Source organism: Chionomys nivalis, chromosome 2 (genome assembly GCF_950005125.1).
Source record: "Chionomys nivalis chromosome 2, mChiNiv1.1, whole genome shotgun sequence".
NCBI classification, from domain to species: Eukaryota; Metazoa; Chordata; class Mammalia; order Rodentia; family Cricetidae; genus Chionomys; species Chionomys nivalis.
Window position 1 is genome coordinate 134424228 of NC_080087.1, and position 24403 is coordinate 134448630.

A 24403-nucleotide genomic window follows, 5' to 3' on the forward strand; every position below is an offset into this window, starting at 1 on the left:
CTCCTAGCGTCACAAACCATTTTATTAATTTACACCTGATTTTACTTCTCCCTAGAGGAGCATGACTGGATACAAATGCAATAAGAACCATAAATACAATTTATAGTTTACTATTAATCACATTTAGAAAAAAATAAAAATAATTAAAATAATTTAATAATATAGTTTATTCAACCCAAGATAGCAAACGTATTTGAACAGAGTAAAAAAAAAAAAAAGTACTTAATGAAACTTCCGACATACACACCAAAATGATATCTTCTTCTAAGGGGAAATGGACACCGCTCAAGAATCTTTACTGACTCACTCTGTCTACAGTTCTTATGACAGGGCAGTTAAAGACTCTGTCTCCTGAGTTAGGTAGATTAAACATTATAAAAAGTAAGTGATTTGAGGGTGGGTACTAGGTAACAGGGAGACTGGCTGGGTTAGGGTAATTATTAACTAAAGCTGTTCAGCTGCTCAGAGACTAAGAATTTTCCCTAAGCTTACACAGATCTTTCGTTTCTAATCTGAAGCCTACACAGTGAGCACTTGCCATGTCCTTGGCACAGCGTCTGCTCCCGGAACATTGAGGCCCCTGAGCTTCAGTCCTGCAGCAGGGCAGGGACCATGTCCTCAGGTCTCAAGCTATCCTCATCACCATGCACATAACCCAGTGTGGAAGGGAGGAAATGTATGTGTTCCTTCTATTGCTGATGCGCAGGCACTTAAGCCATGACACCTGCATACAGTCTAGGAACAAGCATTTTGAGTGGCAGTATTTTTTTCCTGAAATTAGAACACACATTTCTTCTGGTAATACTATATCATCCAACTCGAATTTTTTGAGGTCATATTTGGATAAAGCTATTAGAACTATGGGGCCCCCGTTTTCTCTGAGAAAAAGCAGTATTTATGTTATTTCAATTGTTCTGAGCACTGAGTCTCCATGACACAAACAAACATATGTGAGTGGATGTCCGAATGCAAACGGTGAAAACACATTAATCAGACAGACTCATTTTAGGGTACATAGACATCTCAAAATATGCATTAAATTATACTTATTCTTGTTTATGTAAATTTTCTCATACTTATATCATTCCCCCTTTCCCAATTCAATATATTTAGACTTAACCTGGTCTCAATAATTGCATATTAAAAATGAAATGAAGACAAACAAAAATCTCCACAAAATACCAAACATTGGCTGTCTATGTATTCATCAATAAATTTGATCAGATATACCCAACTTTTTTTTAATGCTTATCAAATATACTTCCCTAAAGAGCACACATTTTAAAATATTTTATTTTTCTTTTTGCTTATGTGATTATGTGTATTGTTTTTAAAGATTTTATTTTTATTTTTACGTATGTGATTAAGTGTGTTGATATACACACACGAGTGAAGTGACTTCAGAGCTCAAAGGAGGGCATTGAATTCCCAGGAGCTGGAGTTTCCTGGAGTCTTCTGCAAGGAAGGTAGGTGCTCTCCAACATGTCTGCCTGCACATGAGCCGGGCAAGGGATACACCCAGAGACACCCAAGTGTTGGTGGAGAGACCACGAGGCCTCAAGCCTGCAACCAAGAATGCTGAGAGCAACAGGAATAGTCTTCCCTGGAAAAGAGGGCAGCAACTGGCTATCCAACACAGATAGTTAGCTGGGCAAACACACATACATACAAGTAGCATTATACAGACTGAGCAGTGGTGTGTGTGCATGTGCATGTGCGTGCTTGTGTGAACATCAGTTAATTAAAAAATGAGAGCATGAATTGGAAGGAGAACAAGAAGAGGGATATGGGAGGTGTGGAGGGAGGAAAGGGAAAATGATGTAATTATGTCATGATAATAAGTCATTAAAATACATGTTTAAGAGAAAAGGTGCTCCTAAGCACCGAGCCATCTCTAGCATCCAGAGGACACAGTTTTAAACAGGATAATGAGATGACATTACATCTAAATTGCTCTAAAGGCACTACTTTAAGGAAAGAAAGTGCAGAAACTGGCAAACTCCTAACTGACTGGTAAATACTCAGTAATGCAGAATACCATGCCTACTTTATAAACGTTTGCACTGGTTTCTGAAAACAAAATTATATTGAACTGTGAGAATTATCTTGGCCCATTCTGTCACCCTGATAGATGTCTTTCATACAGTGCTCTAAACTGAGGCGTGTCATGAGGCATGGATTGGCTTTCAGGAGAGTTTGAAGTACGGTTGCACTATTGGATGTTGTTCTTTGTGATAACAAGTATGGCCATTCACCAGAGTTTAACTTGCTGGCAATTTGCATGGATGAACCACCACTATAGTTCTTCAAACCAAGTGAAAATTTCAAGAACATAACCCCACAGTCCAAGTGGATGGATGGAAGTAATTTTTTCTGGAAGTAATTTTTGACTTAATCTAGCAGTGATAAAAACAGTAGTTACAAATATGTTGTTTCAGAAGCACTTATATAGCTTATTTTTCTTCAATTTCAATGCTGAATTCTAGAAGACCAACGCTGGCTTCATATATTCATGGTGTTGGGAGCTTAAACTGTCTCACCATTCACTGTCCTTCTACCTTGCAAAGTACTGTGCTGAATCACTTAAAACACACCAATCCATTCTTTGACATTCGTAAGCAGGAGGACAACAAGCATGTAACAAGGTCAAAGGCTGGCTGCAAACACGGTCTTTGGAATCACTTGGTTCAGTTCCTAGGTCTCCCATGTCCTAGCTATGTGTTCTTGAACAAATAGTTATGTGTCCTGAATCTCTCCCTGCCCCATATTTTATCAAGAAAATGGAGATTAACACTTGTTCTTACTTACATGTGGAAATTTAAGTGAGGGTTTGACATGCAATCAGTGCTATGTAAGTAATGGCTATTGCTATAAACATAGACTACATGACCATGCTATCTATTTTTATAGCCACTACTTTGCATTTTATCAAAAGGCCTATATATAATTCTCAGCTCTCTGGAGTTTATGGGCAAGGTCCTTTGATCCTTCGTAGAAACTCGAATGCTAAGACACCTACCGGAACAACAGGTTTCAAACTCTGGCCATTCTGGCTGGCAGCGCTTGGCTGGACATCAGCATGCGGCCCCGGTGCTGGGTCACTGCTTCTCCTCACCAGCAGTGGCGTGCCTGCAAGACAAAATCAGAGGTGAGAGGTCGAATGAACCCCAGGGAGAAGAGACTAGAGGGCACAATGTATTTTAATTAAAAGGGTTTATAAAACGCTTTCGGGTTTCACCATTCTGCTTCAAAGGATGCTTGTAAATGAACAGCTAATGCTCTTCAGGCGTGTCTAGGTAAGACAGCATGCATGGACTCAGACTTTCAACCCTCAGCTTTCCTTACTGCAGCTTAAAACCAGCCACTGTATTGAACAGATGTGTTAGGCAAGACCTGAGAATGGTCTGAGAGGCGCCTGACTGTTGTCCTCAGACGCAATGTGGTTTTAAAGACTAATTATGCACAAGACTAATGAAGAAACTCAAACATGCAATGTGATCTGATATTCAGTAGACCTAGAAGCATAGTTACTACTGCCATTTGATGCTTCCCAAACCTTTTGAACAATAATATGAACTGAATGAAATTACGCTCTGAGCTTACAGCATTAATGTCTATTTAAGTATATAGGGGATTGGCTCCATTCTGCTCTTTCCCCCTAAAGTAGACAAAACTGATAAAGAAAATATGTTAGTTCTTCTAAAAATATATTCTGATTTCTTTTTAATTTAATAAAAGCTCTCACTATTAAATATTTGAGTCAGTTATTAAATTCTGAGAGAAAGATTAGAAAGTTCAGATGCAATTCAACCTCAGTAGGGCTAGCAACATAACCACACTCACTGCAATTAGGCCTAAAATAATTTGCTCCATACAAAATTGGCTTTTATAGAGAAAAACGCAAAGAAAAAATCTGCCTGTGGTTTAAAAGTCACTCTCACAGAAAAATTAACTTTTATTTGCATACTTTGGGGAAAAGAGTGAAAACAGTAAAATGTATTTTTCATTTATCAACATACTGAAAATAATTCCTCAATCTTCAATAGCTGCTTCAGCTTAAAGGAAGATTTCACCTCCATTTTAAGTTACTTACCACACAGACTTCATATTGCTACAACATTCTTTTTCTCTGTTCAAACCTGAAATCACTAGCAGTTTTTACCCCTTTCTACACAGAAGCTGCTTTCTTGAAAACAGGACTTTTCACAGTACGTTAATAATAATGCTCTTTAAGACAGAGACACGAATACAAAATGTACTCAAGAGCCCACGCACTCGCATGCTTCCTCGTCTATTAATAGACTCATCGCCACATTACTCTCTACTTCCTCCGTCTCGGCAAGGTTAAAATAACTGACTGTACAGTCGGCCATCATTTCTTCAAAGAAACATGAAGAATAAACCAGACTAGAAGAAAAAAGTTCCTTAAAATCAGTCTCATATCAAGTTTTTCACTTCTCCAGTTGACCTAGAGACTAAATTTCTTTCAAGTCAAGCCCCTCAGTTGGTCTAGATGTAATTTTCTCAGACACAGCTCATGGTATGTGAATTCCCAAAGAAATCGGGAGAACAGGAAGGCAGACACCTTGAAACTCTAAATTATTTCCAAGTACTTAATGAGGTGAGTACACTATAACAATCTCAAATTGGGAGAAATAAACAGAAAAAAAAAAAAGGAATGCCATCTTGGTTCACTATGCTGTTTTCTCACTGTCAAAAGCAAGGAGGTGATGTAGCAGAGAAAAGAAAATAGTGACCAACCATTTCAGTCATTATAACTTTTCAGCTGAGTCATACACACACACACATATACTGACATAGAAAAACACACATACATACAGAAATACAAACATATTTATATACATATACATATATATACAGACATACAAACATATACACACATATAGACAGATACACAAACATATACACATATATATACATATATTTACAGAGACATACACACATACATATACATGTATACATAAACACACATACAGATACACACATATACCCACATATATAGATATACACACATATATGTACACACATATACACCTATAAATGCATATGCACACACGCATAAACACATATACATATATATAGATATATACACATACACACATAACACATAAACACATATGCTTACACATATAGATGAACAGACACACATATATACATGGCAATATATACATATAAACACATAATGCACATATGCACAAATACACAGTACATACACACATATATATATGTATACATGCATAATACATACACACAGACACACATGTCATAATGTATGACACATGCTTTTTCTTAGATAATAAATGTCTTGTTTTCAAGTTATAGAAGATAGTTTTCCTTCAACGTTGAGGATGCAAGCCTCTGCCTCCTACTTTACTGGTAAAATGTTAAATTATCTAAGATGCTTTTGAAGTAAGAGATATTCAGTTTCATGCATTCAAAATACCATAACATTGTAATACAGCTCTCAGAAGATGACAATTCAGTTTATCCCACTATATCAGCTACTTAGAACATAAAAACAATCATCAGTGGTAGTCTTTTATTATGTATACCTTGCACATTTTTATGTATAGTTAAAAAATTTAATTAATAAATACACACCAAACCTCCAAGCAACCAATCAAGCTTTAAGATGGATGATCTTTCTCAAACATGGACTCAGCTCATTAGGAAATAGTTTCCCTCTGTGTTTTTTTTTTTTCTTCCACATTTGACTGTCTCCTGTTGAGTCACCTTCTAATTTTTCCTTGGCTGTCTTAATGTGTTAATAACAAGTGCAAATCATTTCATACTGGAATTAATAATGAGCATCTCAAAATATGAACTGTTATCTCAGCTTTAAACAAACCCTCCTCGTATTATTTTTCAAACTGCCAACCCCTATTAGCAGGCTGCTGTCAAGGACAGTCAGAGCTGCCACTCAAAGCCATAGAGAACATCCTTGTATACTACAAAGGCAAGAAAGAAGGGTTAATGGTTAGGCAAACCCCTGAACACAGGAGGGATGAAGTCACATTCCCCCATCAAGCTCACTAAATAAGAGGGAGGTAACACCGTCTAGTTTTCTCCTTGTGTGGGGCGGGGAGAAACATGCATGTGCGCGGAAGGAGCTTGTAACCAAACCTGTGGACCCTGCTAACACCAACTGCCATGCATCAGCACAGGGGTACTGGACAATGAGCCTCAGAGTCACATCACTGATTCCAGGACAATGAGAGTGGACTGCTCTGTGACAGTCTCTCCATGGAAAACCCAGTGGTAAAAACATGAAAGAGCTTATGGGAAAGGAGCGATGCTAAGGCACGTTATATGACTTTGACCGTTGTGTATTCTTCAGGCAGAGAGATTACCCTCCTCTTCCCATATGCCCCCAAAAGGAAAAGTTGTCCCTTGGCATTTGTTGTGAATAATGTTAGCTTATCCAAAACATCAACTTCAGAAAATCAAACTCATTTGTAGCAAATATTATATGAATGAAAACTAGTAAAAATCTAATTCTATGGTAATTAATACATAACCTTAATTTAGAATTAAAAATACATATTAAATGGAGTAGGGAGCTCAGAAATGGGAAATGTTTGCTAACCATTATGTGGCGTAGGAGGTCCTTATGTTTGTGTGTTGCTTGCATTGGTTTAATAAAGAAACTGCTTGGCCTGATAGGGCAGAACTTAGGCGGAGAAGACAGAACTGAATTCTGGGAGGAAGAAAGCAGGCTAAGAGAGCCGCCATGGAGCCGCCAGGTCAGACATGCTGAATCTTTCCCGGTAAACCACGACCTCGTGGTGACAGACAGATTATTAGAGATGGGTTAAATCAATATGTGAGAGTTAGCCAATAAGAGGCTAGAGCTAGTGGGCCAGGCAGTGATTTAAATGAATACAGCTTCTGTGTGGTCATTTCAGGTGTAAGATAGCTGGGCGGCCTGGATGAAAAGCAGACCCTCCCTCCATCAACAATTACGTTCTATCTAATTGAGGAGGCTCTTAGATTTTAGAGCAAAAATGCTCAGTTCAGGTCACAGACAACATTCCCTGGATCTAGAGTTTAAAAGCTAGACGAGGCAAAAATGAAATGAAATAAAGAATATTGCATGACATTTTTCTCTACAGTCAAGTATTTGGAGCTCAGCTATGCAACAGGACCTGGGGGGCAATGACAGTGAGCTGAACAAACACAGTAATCTGCTTACTTACATAGAAAACATGGGGGAGGCAAGGAACACGGAAGCAGGTTTCAGTATACATAAAGGAAGGTAACCATAACAGGTGGGCAACACATAGATAACAGGGGAATCCATACCAATGCACACACATATGATGGACTATGTTTAGTCTTTATTCATAGTCTTTATTTCATTTCACTTTTGCCTCTTCTGGCTTTTAAACTCTAGATCCAGGGAATGTTTAGCTAGATACCCTAGGGCCATAGAAGATGGCTCTGCTACATGGAGAGAGAGAAGCCCTGATGTGGGAACATGGCTGTTGGTGGTTATGTTCCTACAGAAGAGGATCTTGTCATAATTCCCATTGGACTAGCACCAATGACTTAAATTTCACTCTAATACAAACTTACACATTCATGAAGGGCTTCTGTCTTCAAAATCTAAGACCGTTGAACCAATTAGCACTGATGTGTTTGGATGGAACTTGCTTACATGATAAGTGACTTCATTAAATATTGAATTTGAAGAACATTGAAAGACATGCCATATTTGTGGGAGAAAAGAATGGAATTAATTTTCAGGTGTCTATGAATGATGGTGTATTTCCTAGTTATTAAACAATTACCAGTTTAATGTCAGTGAAAGTAGTGAGCAAAGGAGGTGTAGTTAGACATCCAACATCCCCGTTAAATATCCCTAAGGCATTTTGAAAAAATTTAACATAGCCAACAGTTAATTAAAAGCTCAAATTGTTTCAGTAATGGGTCATGCAGGAAATAAAGGCCAACATGAATGGAATGTGAGAGGTATTTTCTATATAATACAATGTTCTGATTTTGATACATGCATGAGCATGCATACACACACACACACACACACACACACACACTGAGAGTGAGAGCAATGGACACACAAAGAGATGAGAGAGAGTTAGTTTTCTACACCTGAAGATTGTGCTTGGATGAAGTTGCTTAAGTGACAAGAGATGTCATTTAATACTGAACTTGGAGGGTCTTGAAGGAAAGGACATTACAGAAAAAGAAACCAAGAATCTGAGAAATCATAACAGAGGAAGCTGTTGACAGCAAAGAAAACAAACAATAGTTTTAAACACGAGCCAAGCAACAAGTCACAAGGACACATGTTCTAAATTGTATGGAGAGCAGCAGCAGCAGTTTATTTATTTAAAGATGGTTAATGATCCTCCCAAGCACAGCCAGAGGCCAGCTTGTCAAGATTAGTGTTGTCTCATCCCAAGACAGCGAGGGTGAGTGTGAAGACGTGACAATCTGTAAGAACAAGAGGGGCTCCGGCTCAGGAGGCAGCAGAGCAAGGCTGAGATGCTGAATAGAGCAGAAACGGAGGGACACTGAGGAGAAGATGGGAGATGCTGGCAACTCATTACAACTATATTCTAACAAGGGCAAGTAAGCACAGTGATCCCTGAGTATCTTGCACGAAGAGGAACAATGGGCATTTAGTACTAATGATTTGTTTTTAGTCTGAAATGATTCTGTTTGCTTCAGAAAACAGAGACTAGGATTTTCAACCAAGAAAACCCACAAAGATGCAAAGGAAGTTGTCATTGGCTATCATGTCGGGGCCCAGAAAGAAAGGACAGAGACAAACTTGGACATGAGCCAAGGCAATGGAAAGGGAAGTACCTGTGCGGGTCCATACCACACGCTAAGAAACAAAGGACCAAGACCCCTGTTGTGAAATCCTCAAATGAAAGGCAAAACAAACAAACAAACAAACAAACAAACAAACAAAAAAACCCATGAATTGTTAGTGTAACATCGGAAGAGAGTTTGGAGGAGAATGTGTGGCTGGCGAGAGGAGAAAGGAGGCAGGTTGCCATGACAGCTCATGAGCACACAAAAAGCACTAAGTGCTGCCCTGTGAGAGGCTTCAGCTCCCTCTGTTCTGAAAAATTGGTTCCTGCAGTGCCATGGAAATCATGGAAAGAAACACTTGGACAATTTACAGAAAGGGAAAATTATCTTCCTAACTTTGCTGACAGAAAATGACAAGATAAATAGGAAAATCCTAACGAGAAACTTTCAAGTTGGTACAGCTCTCATATCAACCATGCTCGGAACTGAAAAGGGGAGAATATTTTATAACTTTAAAATAAATACATAGGAAATATTCCTGGGAGTCAGGAGTGTTCGCCTGCCAACACGGGGTACATTCTTGGTGTCTGTACATTGCATTTCTTCAGCTGACTCTGCAAGAACTCAACCTAGAATGCTACTTTGATATCATCTTGAGGTCTCAAATGTACTGAATGTGTCTACTATTAAAATATGAGTTTGTCTTCCAGAAGTTTGGTTCAAAAGTCCAAAGCTCAGGAAACCTGCCTTCTATTGGTGGCTCTAGCATTATGTAATCCATGGAGTCTGCTCCCTTTCTATGTCCTCCTCAGCAGCAGAATGAACAGGTTGCCATGCTCAGCAGCTACCTCAAAATCCTACGAGGTGACAATGTTGGTTTATACAGCTAATAGAGAAAATAAGTGCAAAGAAGTTCTTTCTTAGTTGACTTTTAAGATATTTTTCTTCATTTACTACTTGGTGACTGTGGGTTCTCTCTGTACACAAGAGGATAGCAATGGGGAAATATGATATATTCAAAATATTAAAAATTATTTTAACCTCAAGTAGGCAGAAAGAAAGCATGAAGGTGCCTTCACTTTCATGAATATTGCTAAAATTCCTGAGTGCTTGGGCCGTTTCATATAAAGAAATTTCCACATTTCATCTGCTTGACATATACAAATTTATAACTAAAGTATTTGATGGTATTCATTTATTCTTTCTATGTAAGGACAGTTAATTCCAGGATATATCATATGTTAGGTCCCAAGTGTCAACCAGAGGATTTTTAAAGCAAACAAATTTACTGATGTTTGAAAGGCAACACTCTTAAAAAGACATTAATCATAATCATGAAGATACATAAATTAACAAGTTCAAATCATGAAGATACATAAAATAACAAGTTCAAATAAAGTCTAATATATCTCTGAGGTTGGCAGGGAAGGTTCACCTTGAATAGTTGACCTTCAGTTCTTGTTCTGATTTTCAAGGACTTCGGGGGTTTACCCAATCTTCTTCCCTAACTATATGCTTGCATGCTAAGTTTTTTGCCATAACCTATGTGCTGAACATGACCACCCTTGATTGTCTAAAAGTGCCCCATGTCCTCTGACCCTAAATGATCACTAGCTAATGTTACCATCTGCTGCATCCTGTCCCCATTTCCAGATCTCTTCCCAACAGCAATGAACCATCTCTATTTCTCGGCAATGTCAGAGGTCAGAACTTCAGGGCCTCCTTGTTACTTACAAGGTGGAGGAGGAACTTAACAGGATCATGTGATTATATGACTTTATATGATTTATTTGTGTGAGTTGTTAATTTTCAATGTCTCTCTACATCTTTCCTTCTGCTGATGGACATGGGAGTAGCCAAGTATTCCTGGGATCTAGTTAAGGGAGCTGAGCTGAAGATATATATGTAGTTTTTGTGGAAATTTTTATAATATAAACACTAGTTAATAGTGTTAATCACAAGAGTAAAATAAGAAAGGTTGTGTCATATGATGTAGCTGTTCCCCTACTTTGTGACCCAAACAATGGCGAGCAACAGTCTCCGGAAGCAGCTGTATTTGTATCTAGCACTAGAAGCGTGTGGGTGCAGATGCAAAGACCAGCAAGACTTGAAAGAAACAAAGGCAGACAAGTCTATAGGAGATTTATTCAGTCATCAAATGTATACAGTCATGAGTGATAACTCAGTTCTCATTGGCATCTTGACACATGGGAAGTTCTCTGACTGGGAGTACTTGGGAACGCAGCATGGAATTAAGACTCCCACACTACTAGGATAAAAGCCTGCAGCAGTTTCATGAATTACGGGTGTGCATGTCTAAAGGCCCATGGTTATCTATCCCTCAGAGCATAATGTAAACAAACACAATTTGATTATCAAGTTAGAATGAGGATTGAATTATGAATTTATTCTATTAAAATGATTCCTACATAGGAAAAGTTATTAAATAATACAGAGACATAATTCAGAAAAGTCCAGTAGTCAACTACTAACAAAATATAGCAATTAAAATATTTTTGTATTTTATGGTATCTTTAACATACTAACTCTATACTCAATTTGTAATTGTTAATTTTATCATTCTGAAAATAATCAATTTATACATATAATTTTGCATTTAAAATTTTGCTTTTTTATTTTATTTATTTATTTATTTACTTACTTATTTTTGGATTTTCGAGACAAGGTTTTTCCGTAGCTTTTGGTTCCTGTCCTGGAACTAGCTCTTCTAGACCAGGTTGGCCTTGAACTCACAGAGATCCACCTGCCTCTGCCTCCTGAGTGCTGGAATTAAAAGCGTGCACCAGCACCGCCCGGCATAAAATTTTGCTTTTTTAAAATATTAATCTTCCCCAAGTTTCCTATAATTAGATCCTTACAAAATGTAGATCTGTCTCCATCTTTGTAGACTTAAATATATCTTACTCTTATGTGAATACTTAGACTTTTTTTACCTTGTGTTTCCTGAATTCAGCTATTAAATTTGTAAAATGAATGTCTAAAATATTCCAAATAGTTTTAGGCCTTCTGGATATTACCAGAATGTAATGCACAAAATATTATCATTGAAGATGCTTAAGAATAATGGCAAGGAGTTAACTAAATAGAGGCTGGAGAGGGGGCTCCATGGGTAAAGTGCTGACCCAGCATGGGGACTGTAATTTGGATCCCCAGACATCCACATAAATTCTCAGTAGGTGTGGGAGCCCATTGCAATTGCAGCCCCACAGGCCTGAGGCAGGATCCCCAGAGCAAGCTGGAGAGCAAGACCAGCTATCCCAGTGTGACCCGGGGCTCTGGGTTTAGAGACCTTGCCTCAGTGAATAAGGTGGAAGAGATTCCCAGCAGTAACCTCGACTTCTATGCACACTTACCTACACAGATGTGTTCAGTGCTGGTTTGAGCAAGAACGGCCGCCATAAGCTCATGTATATGATTCTTGGTCCCCAGTTGGTGTAAATTTTTGGAAGGGACAGGAGTCACAGTCTTGTTGGAAGAGGTGTATCATGGAAGGTGGGCTTTGAAGTTTCCAAAGCCCTGCCATTCCCGGTTAGCTTTCTCTCTCTCTGCCTTGTAGCTGTCTCAACATGTAAGCTCATAGCTACAGTTCCAGTGCCATGCCTGCCTGCCTGACAACATACCCTCCACCATGATGGCGATGGACTCACCTTCTGCTACTGTAAATCCAATTAACTATTTCTTCTACAAGTGCCCTGGTCATGGTGTTTCTTCACAGCAATAGAAGCATAACTAAGACATGTGTTAGTTATGATATCATTAACATACATACACATACACATCACACACGGGAAGAAAAACAGAAAAATTTAAAATTGAATTAAGGCAAACATTTAAGGGCAATTATAAAACGAGTTTATGCAAAGACTGCAAAGGAAAAAGAGCCAAGCGAACAAGAGAGAGGAAGCAATAGTCCACTGCCAATTCCTTGTTAGCAAGAAGCTCACAAAATCCTACAGGAACCCTAGAAAATGGACACTCACAAGGTACATGTCAAATAGAACTAAACAGAGATACAGGCCCAAAGATCAAGCTTTCAACCCATAAATATCTGGACTCTAAAAGGTCTCTGAATAGGGATTTACTTTTTTTTAAGACCAAAAAGCATCTGAGCCCCCAATACATTAAAAAAAAAAATTGCTACCGTCAGATTTGTTTCTCTTCATCCAACACTTTTTTTTTCAGCATCAACATTTATTTTAAAACAAACCCCATTCACACCTATGCTGCATATGTTATCACCCTTGCGACTTAATGGTAAATGAACAGGAAAGTGACATCAACACCCATGTCAAACAACGCAAGTGGAGGCTGGAGTTCCTGACTAAGATGCTGTCCATTACTAGACTTTATGACGGAGTTCACTGCCCGGCCACCTGACCGTTCAGGTCTACAGTTTATAGTCTCAGATGCTGGATAGTTATGAGGTAAATTTATATTCCTAAGATTGATGGTAACCCATTGAGAAGCTAGAGAGATGATATTTGAGCTTACTTGAAAAGATTCTTTGCACGAGCAAGGAACTCAGGACGGCGAGGGGTGCACCCACACACTGAGGCAATGGGGATGATCTATCGGGAACTCACCAAGGCCAGCTGGCCGGGGACTGAAAAAGCATGGGACAAAACCGGTCTCGCTGAACATAATGGACAATGAGGACTACTGAGAACTGAAGAACAATGGCAATGGGTTCTTGATCCTATTGCATGTAATGGCTTTGTGGGAGCCCAGGTAGTTTGGATGCTCACCTTAATAGACCTGGATGGAGGTGGGTGGTCCTTGGACCTCCCACAGGGCAGAGAAACCTGCTTACTCTTTGGGCTGAGGAGGAAGGAAGACTTGATTGGGGGAGGGGGAGGGAATGGGAGGTGGTGGCGGGGAAGAGGCAGAAATCTTTAATAATTAAATTAATTAATTAATAAAAAAAAGAAAAAAAAAGAAAAAAAAAAGAAAAGATTCTTTGGGACAACTGAATTTTAAACAGTATTTTTTTTTCTTTCTTTTTTTTTTATTAATTAATTAATTTAATTATTAAAGATTTCTGCCTCTTCCCCGCCACCACCTCCCGTTCCCTCCCCCTCCCCCAATCAAGTCTTCCTTCCTCCTCAGCCCAAAGAGCAAGCAGGTTTCTCTGCCCTGTGGGAGGTCCAAGGACCACCCACCTCCATCCAGGTCTATTAAGGTGAGCATCCAAACTACCTGGGCTCCCACAAAGCCATTACATGCAATAGGATCAAGAACCCATTGCCATTGTTCTTCAGTTCTCAGTAGTCCTCATTGTCCATTATGTTCAGCGAGACCGGTTTTGTCCCATGCTTTTCCAGTCCCCGGCCAGCTGGCCTTGGTGAGTTCCCGATAGCTCATCCCCATTGCCTCAGTGTGTGGGTGCACCCCTCGCCGTCCTGAGTTCCTTGCTCGTGCTCACTCTCCTTCTGCTCCTCCTTTGGATCGTGAGACTTCAGTCCAGTGCTCCAATGTTGGTCTCTGTCTCTGTCTTCTTTCATCGCCTGATGAAGGTTAATATTCAGGGGGATGCTTCTATGTATTGAAATGCAGAAAATGTATAAATGATACAATGGTTGTTTAAGTCACGTTTTCTGCTGCTGTGATAATACTGTGAGAAAAAGAAATGGGAGAAAAGGCTTTATCTGAGCTTACAACTCACAGCTCATATTCAATCACTTAGGGAAGGAAGGGAAGGAACTCGAGGCAGGAATCTGGAGGCAGGAACTGAAGCAGAGGCCATGGAGGGAGTGCCGCCTACTCGATGGCTCCCCATGGCTTGCACAGCCTGCTTTCTTAGATAACTCATGACCATCTGTCCAATGTAGGACCACCTCTAGTGGGCTGGACCCTCCAGTGTGCTGGACCCTCCAGTGTGCTGGACCCTCCAGTGTGCTGGACCCTCCAGTGTGCTGGACCCTCCTATATCGATTGGTAAACAAAAAAATTCTCCACAGGATTGTCTATAGTCCAATGTGATGGGAATATTTTCTCACTTAGGAGAATTTAGAGATCTTCATTCCAGACTTAGGTTGTGTCAAACTGACTAAACACAGGCAGCGCAATGGTATGAAGTACATTATAGGAGGCAGAACGACAGTTCATTTAGAAGGCAGCAGCGAGTATCCAGGCATGGATTCCGATTTGCTCACGCAGGAAAAGGACACAAACTAAATGACTAGGGACCAACTAACTAATTACTAAGTCTAAGTAGTAGAACACTACCAGAAAACATATAAACGTAAAAGTTTTAATTCCTCTAACTGAAACAAGAGTGATGTTCTAACAGGAGACACAATGTAGCATGATTTTAAGTAGAGATTAAGATAATTTTGGAAAGGCATTTGTACCTTATGAGCACTGAACACTTTGGCTGAGAAAGTCAATGAGAAGCTGCCCTCCTTGTGGTTTATTTAATAATTACATTGCAAACACCCTGTAGTAAATTCTGATCTATGTCCATGGGAGGGTGTATGGATGGAATTGGGATGACTGCTCGACTCTGGATGATTCTTCAGTATATTGATGCTCGTTCCCCTGAAGCTCTTGTAAACAGTTCCTATAAGCTAAGTTTCAAACTGGAACATCTAGTGAGTTAATTCTTCACTTGAAGATAAGGGAAGAACAAGCTATGCTTTCAGACCATTGAGCTGTACTTGACAAAAATAACTGGCTCCACCAAATATTAAATTCAAATATCCAAGTCCTTCTTCTTCATAAATGAGAAACATCTACAAGTCAACAGTGGGCATCCTGGGCGCACATTTCATAAGATTTATCAGTGGCATTTGAAACTTTTGATCATTACATTTTATTGGATCATTTTTGATTTCCTGACAGAACTGGAGGAAGGATCAAGGAATGGTGTCACTATTCCCTCGAAGGAACACTCAAATCTGGTTTTATTCCCCTGCCTATGTGTCCACATGCTATCTGCTGTGTGGTGTCTCTCTTCTTATGATGTGCAAGGCACAGTTTCTGCTTAACCACACTTAAAATTCTAAACAAGGGTCACCAACTGTGGCTCAAAGCAGAAAGCACAGATCCGTAATTCTCCAGCGAAGAACAGGCCTAATGAAAGTACTAGAGGAAAATCCAGTCTGTTTGCTGAATGGAGCCATTTCCAACATTTGCATCTGTGATTTGAGACCTCACTTGTTGACCCATATCTGCTCCTGGAGCCCCAGGCTCAGTTTTAACACCAGGCACCTTTTACTGAATACATCTGGCAGGTAGGAAGAGGTCATGTTCTGTCCGTAAAGTCAAAATGACCCAGCTGATCAAGCCTTCATGACCTCATATTAGACAAATGAAATTTAATACACTTGAAGGAACTCTGAAAGACCACCCAGATGTTTCATATGGCTGCTGTTTGGTTGCTACAACAGGTCCATTAAACAGGCTGCAGAACATTAACCCAGCTGACTAATCCACCAAGTGGCAGCGTGAGGCAACGGTGCACAGATCATTATTGACCTTTCAGTGTACTGCACATCGATTTCAATGTGCACCAGAGTGCAAAGGCCATGGGTAAAAAAACCTGGTTGCATTTATAGGATTCCGAGAAGAAACTATTGATACTCGTATCGTTAGAGTTCTACATTTTGAGGGACAGAAATTTGGACATAAGAATGTCTGCTAATGCCGAAGTATGGTGAAGCAAGTGCTCAGAATTTAAAATATCCTCCAAGGATGAATTTTTGAGGATCATGATAATAATTAGGTTTGTATTAAATATAAACATTTCAAGTAATTCAATGACTGGAACAATAAAAGATATTTTAAAGGATTCAGTTCTTAGACCAAGAACATTTTTATTACTTTTTTTTTTCTGACAGGTCTTATGCTTGACAAGAAAGCACAAATTAATCAGAAGATGCATATTAAGGTTGTGATAACACCTACTTTATCTAGCTTATGCCATCAGTTCATTATACTTATGGTGCTGCCTCTTAGAACCATATAGTATTAGGTTGGTACTTATTAAAACAGAAGAAAATGAAAGAGTCCATATTATTAAGAAGAAGTTATATAACAAATTATAGCAAATCTGCTGAGATGAAAGGTAACTTGATGACACACCTTAACAGAACAGGCCACCTACTTCTGACAAACATCAAATTGAAGGTGCTGACAAGAGGCCAGTATCTACATCAGTCGGCTTTTGAACTCATCGAATGGTTTCTGAGAGAAGTACCCTTTAATTTGAGACAAAGGAGAACAATCTCATCTTTCAGGTCTTGATAGTAGGGAAAACCAACATGTAGCACTGCTTTCAAGAACAACCACAAGAAGGAAGAGGAAGTGTCCTATGAGCTTGACAAAAAACCTTGGATGCTATCAGAATTGTCTTCCTATGCTGCTAATATCATTTTAGATATCACACACACAACACACATACACACACACACACACACCACATTGCTCTCAAAATAGGACAAGCAGAATTAGCAGACATGCCAGTTATACTCATGCATAGTTCATTTTTCATGTGCACAACTAAGTGGGCTCTACGGTGAGTATCTTTCTTAGCTTGTGGCAGTCTTTCCATGTGTTCTTAAAGTTTCATAGTTTTGCCAAAGTCTTCTAATGTCCGTTATCCACAGTCACTGGTCACACTCAGAAGTAGCCTTTAAATGGTCTTCAAAGAGACTTGGTGGGTTCTCAACAAGGAAAGTAACACATTTTATCCAAGGATAGGGATAAAAGACTCCCTAGGAGGATGCAAGGGATCACAAGTCACATGACAAAGGGCTGTATATACTATGATGTGAGAAATTAATGGCTATGAAACAATTTACCATTGCTTGTATTCCTCTATTCTAATTTTATAAACCCTTATGTTTAGAATACAGATTTCATAAGCCCTTATGTTTAGAATAGATTCCTTTTCCTATCTAAAACAAACATATGGTATCAAGCAGTCTTTTAATGCTCAGATTTAAATTAGTTTTAAAGAGATAAAAAGACTGAAATAGTTCTGCAATTTGTGCATGCTTAGCAGCAATATTTATGTCAACATATTGGCAAAGGAAATGTAAGGATCTCTGTATCTCACTGGGCCCATGGTTTCATTTTAGAAGAAACACAACACAATTGCCTAAAATATTTAGTGTTGTATATCAGTAAGGTGGAATGAAAGACTAGTGAACTTGCCTCCAAAAATTTTGCTGGAGACAATTCAATTCTACATTGCAAAGCAACCTTACTTACCAACCTGACTGTATCTGTCCATGATAGTTTTTACATGTAGATAGCACACAGTCACTGTGACTTTTTTATTGTACATACAACACACACACACAGTGTCCTCTCAGGTTCCAAGGAGAGTCTGGCCTGCTTTCTTTGTAATTTACTGCAATGGAATCTCTTCCTGCTAATAACAGGTTTCTCTATCTTGAGTCACAACTCATTTATGAGTCTTGAACATAAATTAAGGGCTTAGCATAGTAACTCTGGATGATATCGGAAAGATAACAGCAGAGAAAGAAAGGAGACATTCTGAAGCTGTCTCCCTGGAGTGGTCACACAGCCTCTTTGCAACAGGAAAACTGGGGAGGAAGTCTCTAGAGATTGCCAACTCCTTACAGAACCATATCTAGTCCAAGATTCAGTCCATTAATCCTACCCAACCCTCTGAGTTTAGAGATTTATTTCCTGATTAACATTTACTTTCCCTCATCATATACTGGAAACCCACTAAGTGCTAGGAAACGTGCTAATTCCTGGGAAAACAAAGATTACTATGACACAGTCTCTGACCTTCAAAGGGCTCTGAGGAGAGGAATTTGTATATAATAATATGGAAGACAATGTCACTAGAGATATCTAAAGAGCCACTGTAAAATTCTGTAAGAGCAAGAAGAACTAAGGGTAGGGAAATTGCGGGCGGCATCACATATCCACTCGTCCTTCCTTCCATCCAACCACCCAACCATCCATCCATCTATCCATCCATCCACACAGCCACTATGTTCAAGGAACTGACATAGGAGCTAAGAGAAGCTTACATGAATATTTGGAGGAATACATTAGAACAATCTCCAAGTCTATAGAAAAAAAGGGTCTTACAGGATAAGGCAAGAAAAGAGATGGTGACAGGTACCAGGCAAAAAGATTCTTCACAGACTGGAGAGATTATTTGTCTATTGGAGCTAAAGAAGGTATGATTGATGATGAGCGATGGTGGACAGCAGAGAATGGTTCTGATATCACAAACAAAATTGGCCCATGTATAAGCACATAAAATTCATGACAATTAAGTGCACATATATTTGTGAATTATTTAATACTAAGGACACAAGACAATAGGTGAAACATGCTAACACAGTGAGAGTGAGATAACATACCAGCCATACAGGCTGACACAGAGACATGAGTCTGACTTTAACAGGTTTCTGCTTCAAATCTTTGGTTTTGAATATCTCCAATAAAACAAAATAACTCCTATTATGATGTGGGAGTCTTCTGTTTTGTGTTGATTTCATTGGTTAAATAAAGAAACTGCCTTGGCCCTTTAATAGGACAGAAAATTAGGTAGGCAGAGTAAACAGAACAGAATGCTGGGAGAAAGAAGCCGAGTCTGAGTCACCATGATCCTCCCATCCGACACAGACGCAGGTTAAGAATCTCCCTGGTAAGCCACCAGCCCATGGTGCTACACAGATTATTAGAAATGGGTTAATCAAAGATGTGTGAATCAGCCAATAAGAGGCTAGAACTAATGGGCCATGTAGTGTTTAAAAGAATACAGTTTCCGTGTAATTATTTTGGGTATAAAGCCAGTCGTGCGGGAGCCGGGTGGCGGGAACGCAGCCTGCTGCTCCTATCTACACTATTACTACTCCATGAAGACTCTACATAATCTATTGCTATTTTGTGATTCTGTTGGAAGTAGAAATGTTTTCTTGACTTCATTTTTATTGTTAGTGTGCGCAGATACAACTGATTCTTGCGTATTGAAACTTGATTGCATTTATCATTCTTAAGAGTTTACTGGTAGAGTACCTGAACTTCTCTATGTAAAAGAATATGTTAGCTATGAACAGAGATAATTTAATTTATTATTTTCTAATTTGGAAACAATCTGTTTTTTTCTTATCCAATTGCTTGGGCTAGCAGTGTTAGTATATAAGTGCTCAGAGCTAATACCTTGTTTAGTTCCTGACTCTAGAAGGAACACTTCAGGGTGGGGATAGAGACAGTTGATAGGGTGTGTTCAAGGTATACAGGAGGCCCTGGCTTCTGTCCCTAGCACCACATGGACTGAGTATGGTGGTGCATATTTATATGTGTGCTGCCTATGGCCTCGGTCTGAGCTGGTATGCTGAAGCGTAGTTCTTATAAATCTGAATGGTTAGGGCTTTCAGCTAAAGAATTTTGTAGATTAATTTGATGAGCTTTAAAACATGAAATAATAGGGTTTTCGCATTTATTAAGATAATTTTATTATCATATATTCTATTACTGTTTAACAAAATATCTGTAACCTGGAAAAATTATAAGACATTGATGGAAGAAATTAAAGACATAAACAAAGGGAAAGACATCTCTCCTCATGTATTAAGAAAAGATAATATTGTTCAAATATTCACACTATATAAAGATTCAGTGCTATATCTACCAAACTTGAAATGGCACTTTTCATATAGGATTAAAAAATCTGAACATTGCCGGGCAGTGGTGGCGCACGCCTTTAATCCCAGCACTGGGGAGGCAGAGACAGGCGGATCTCTATGAGTTTGAGACCAGCCTGGTCTACAAGAGCTAGTTCCAGGACAGACTCCAAAACCACAGAGAAACCCTATCTCAAAAAACCAAAAAAAAAAAAAAAAAAAATCTGAACATTGTATACAACCAAAAGGCTCATATGGTCAAAGAATTCTTGGGCAAAAGAGCAAAGATAGAAGTACCAATACCCCATGATATAAAACTATATTATATAGCTGTAAGTAGTGCAGACAGAATGTCAGTGGCATACACAAAGCCAGAGAGCGACGGAACAGATAAACAAACCACCTATACATCAATTATGATCGATTATTACTTTATCAATTATAGTTTATTAATAAAATATATCATACTATAATAATAAACAAAATTATATGTTATTAGCAAAATACTACTGATCAATGAATATTTTACAAGGATTCTAGCATATATAATGGGGAATGTATAGTATCTGTAAAGACACTGTAACTGAGCATGGCAGTGCAGTTATGACCTTGGCACTTGGTAGGCAGAAGCAGGTAGACTGTGAGTTTGAAGACATTCAAGGCTACTTAATGAGTTCCAGGTCAGCCTAGGTTGCTGAGTGAGACTTTGCCTAAAATCAAAATAAGTAAGCAGAAACCAAACAAACAGTAAATGCCAAAAGGAATAAAGCAATTAAGTAATTAATAGTATATGAAAATTAGTTGAAAGCAAAGCATCAGAAAGGTTAAACGTGCAGATGAGACATGGGTAGAAACCCCTTTTATGATGATGTTGACAGTGACTTTAAGAATCGTTTGGTATGATGAATATTAAAGATTGTACAATTCACTTGAAGATAGAGAAGTGATGGAGGAGTTACTTTCATTTAATAAAGAAACTGCCTTGGCCCATTTATAGGCCAGCCCTTAGGTGGGTGGAGTAAACAGACAGAATGCTGGGAGAAAGAAGCTGAGTCAGGAGTCGCCATGATTCTCCCACTCCACACAGATGCAGGTTAAGATCTCCCTGGTAAGCTACCTCGTGGGGCTACACAGAATATTAGAAATGGGTTAGATCAATATGTAAGAGCTAGCCAATAAGAGGCTGGAACTAATGGGCCAGGCAGTGATTAAAAGAATACAGTTTCCGTGTAATTATTTTGGGGCATAAGCCATGTGGGCAGCTGGGTGCCGGGGACGCAGCCCTGCCGCTCTTATTACAACAGAGAAGAGATGTATTAATGTTATTTCTACAAATGCACATACATGCCACAGAATATTAGCTAGAGGTGACGGTGTAACCAGTACATAAAATATTATTCAGACTACTTCAAGTTTGTATACTGAATTAATTAAATATTTTAAGATCAAATGTAAAAAATGAACTCTTATGAGCCTGCCTTGCTCTCTCATCTGGCTGCCCAGCTTCACCGCATTCCAGTCCCCCCCCCCCCCCACGCCTCTTCTGTAGCTGTGGCTCTTCCAGATTCGTCCAAACTGCTTTCGTGTTGAAGTACTCGTTGCTCTTGTCTGCCATGTTTTCCCACAGCTCCTCTTCTCAGAGTGGGCTTCCCCTAGCTTTCTCCACCCGTTTCCTGTTTCTATTTTCCTCACCGCAGTGTTGCTACTGGAGATCCTTCTGTGCCCGTGCCCACATAGGTAATTTCTATCGGCCAGAAGGAAGCTACTGGTGATCAGAGAGTCTGTCAATCTTCTCTGTGTTGTAGTGTCCAACCCCAGCTGACTACAGGAGTGAGACAAGTACAGGTTGAACAGCCAGGCAGAAATACTCACGTGTCTGAATCAGTGTTCAGAGCCATAACCAAGAAAGCAGAAACGTAGGCTGCTGGTCAAATGTATAAGAAATAGGTAAGTGTGTTGAAGGTCAGGAGCCTATGGTCAAGGTAGGGCATGGACCTCAGACCTGGCTGACATTAAACCCACAGAACTGTGGCTTCCTACATGCTCACTAAACAGGAACCCAGAACCCAGATCATGCTCTAAGAGTATAGAAAACCCAAAAAACATGTATCTTCTGATTTTCAAATGTCTGCACAGTTAAATCAAGGCAGAGAATCTGTGACTCAAACCACTGTTAAGAAACTGTGGCACAAATTCTGTCCACACTCCTGGAGCAGCAGCATTTAGGGAAGTGTGTGTGTGTGTGTGTGTGTGTGTGTGTGTGTGAATTATTCTTTAAAGGACTCACTATGAGATATGATTCCTGCAAGACAATCAAAGCTGTCTCCTGTGTTAGCCGCAGTCACCCAGCATGCCAAGGGCACCATGCACTGGCCATCTGGGCAGATCTGTACAAGAAAGGCTGGCATTTTGGGCAATGACAGCAGGCCAAAAGCAAACCATGAGCTTAAGGGCCCATTTACGGTAGCTCTGAATCACGCCGATTACGAGCCACTAGCAGGCAATCGCTGGCACCCAGAGCCCCCTGACTAATAGCCATGAGCGTCCGCCTCCGCTATCTAAGTGCTGCAGACCGAACACACTCTTGCCTGACCTCGACTCCGCATTAATACCTGAATCACAGCCTGGGGGAGCTCAATATTCCACTGCTGGAAAGAAGATAAACAGCCACCGTACAAAGATGCAGGCCTGTTAGTGCTGCTAGTTCAACCAAATGCACTTAATCTTTCCTCGACATCTAAAATGTCTGCCGTTATCTCTTGGTGGATGAAATATCCTCGAACACTGTTGCAGAAAAGCCACTTTTCGGGAGGTTTTCCATATAACAAATAGGAAATAATAAAAAGACAAAACAAAACAAAACTTGGTTATATTTAGTATCACAGGACACAAATCTCTAGGTAGCCAGAGGGCATGCCGTTTATTATGACTCAACCAGATAAAACCCTGTGATCACTGAGTATAGCATACCTTGATGGGGCTGAAATATAGAACCAATTTTGTTGTATACAATATGTATAGACTTTTCTGGAAACAAATGGCATGCTGTATTAATATTATGTCACGATGTATTATAGATATTATATATGGACATTATCCACATCAAATGGTTTCCAATTACCTTGCTAACACTTATTTATATATTGTGCATATGTGGGGGAATGAGTATGTCATTGTCCACGTGTGAAAGTCAGAGGGCAACTTGATAGGGTCTGTTCTTACCTTCTACCGTGTGGCACTCAGAGCTCACATTGCCAAGTGGTACAAATGCTTTTACCTCCTGACCATCTTGCAGAACCTGAGCCATCTTATCACCCCGGTTGCTTCTGTCCTTGATCCCATACAACATATTAAATCCTAATATCTTACAAGAAAGAATAGACAAGCATACTGGACAATGTCTACTTAACTGCTTCCATCATCAGAGAATAAAGTCATGGTTTGAGGATCTGAGGCAAGTTCTTGGGGAAGAGTTAATTCCCGAGGAAAACCGTGGTGATGTCAGCATGTCAAAGCTAACACTTACCAAGAGTTCATCATGCACAAGTCTTACCCAAATGTGTTTTGGGTTCATCAGTTGCCACAGCTCTCCTAAAAATGAGGATGAAGGCACCCCATTATATGGCTAAACAAAGGGAGACAAAAAGGTTATATGTTTGTCGCAGCCTATCATGGGGTTGGAAATAAGACTCACATCCAAGTGGACACCTTCAAGAAACCTAAGCTTCTATCCCTACATACTAAAGGACTCCAAAGTAGGACTCTTGAGAACGAACCAAGTTCCTGGATGTGCTGGCACAATCCAGATCTCTTTTCTATAGGATGGACAGTAACATCATAATTCAGCACTTGGCTTTAGTCAATGAGCACATCTCACAGCAGAGCAAAGCCTACAACTTTTCATTGTATTTACCTCAACTTGTATCTGATAGACTGTATACAATCCCTTTCAAGCAAGCATTTCC

The 24403-nt window shown here is 39.5% G+C and overlaps 1 protein-coding gene across 1 annotated transcript in view; it reads right to left on the minus strand.

Annotated features, from left to right (window-relative positions):
* Positions 1 to 24403, minus strand: part of Pard3b (par-3 family cell polarity regulator beta) — a 1010698-nt gene that overhangs the window by 561352 nt on the left and 424943 nt on the right. The window contains exon 4 of the mRNA XM_057761958.1: positions 3020 to 3129. Coding sequence (XP_057617941.1) covers positions 3020 to 3129 — 110 coding nt within the window. The remainder of the gene's footprint in view (positions 1 to 3019; positions 3130 to 24403) is intronic.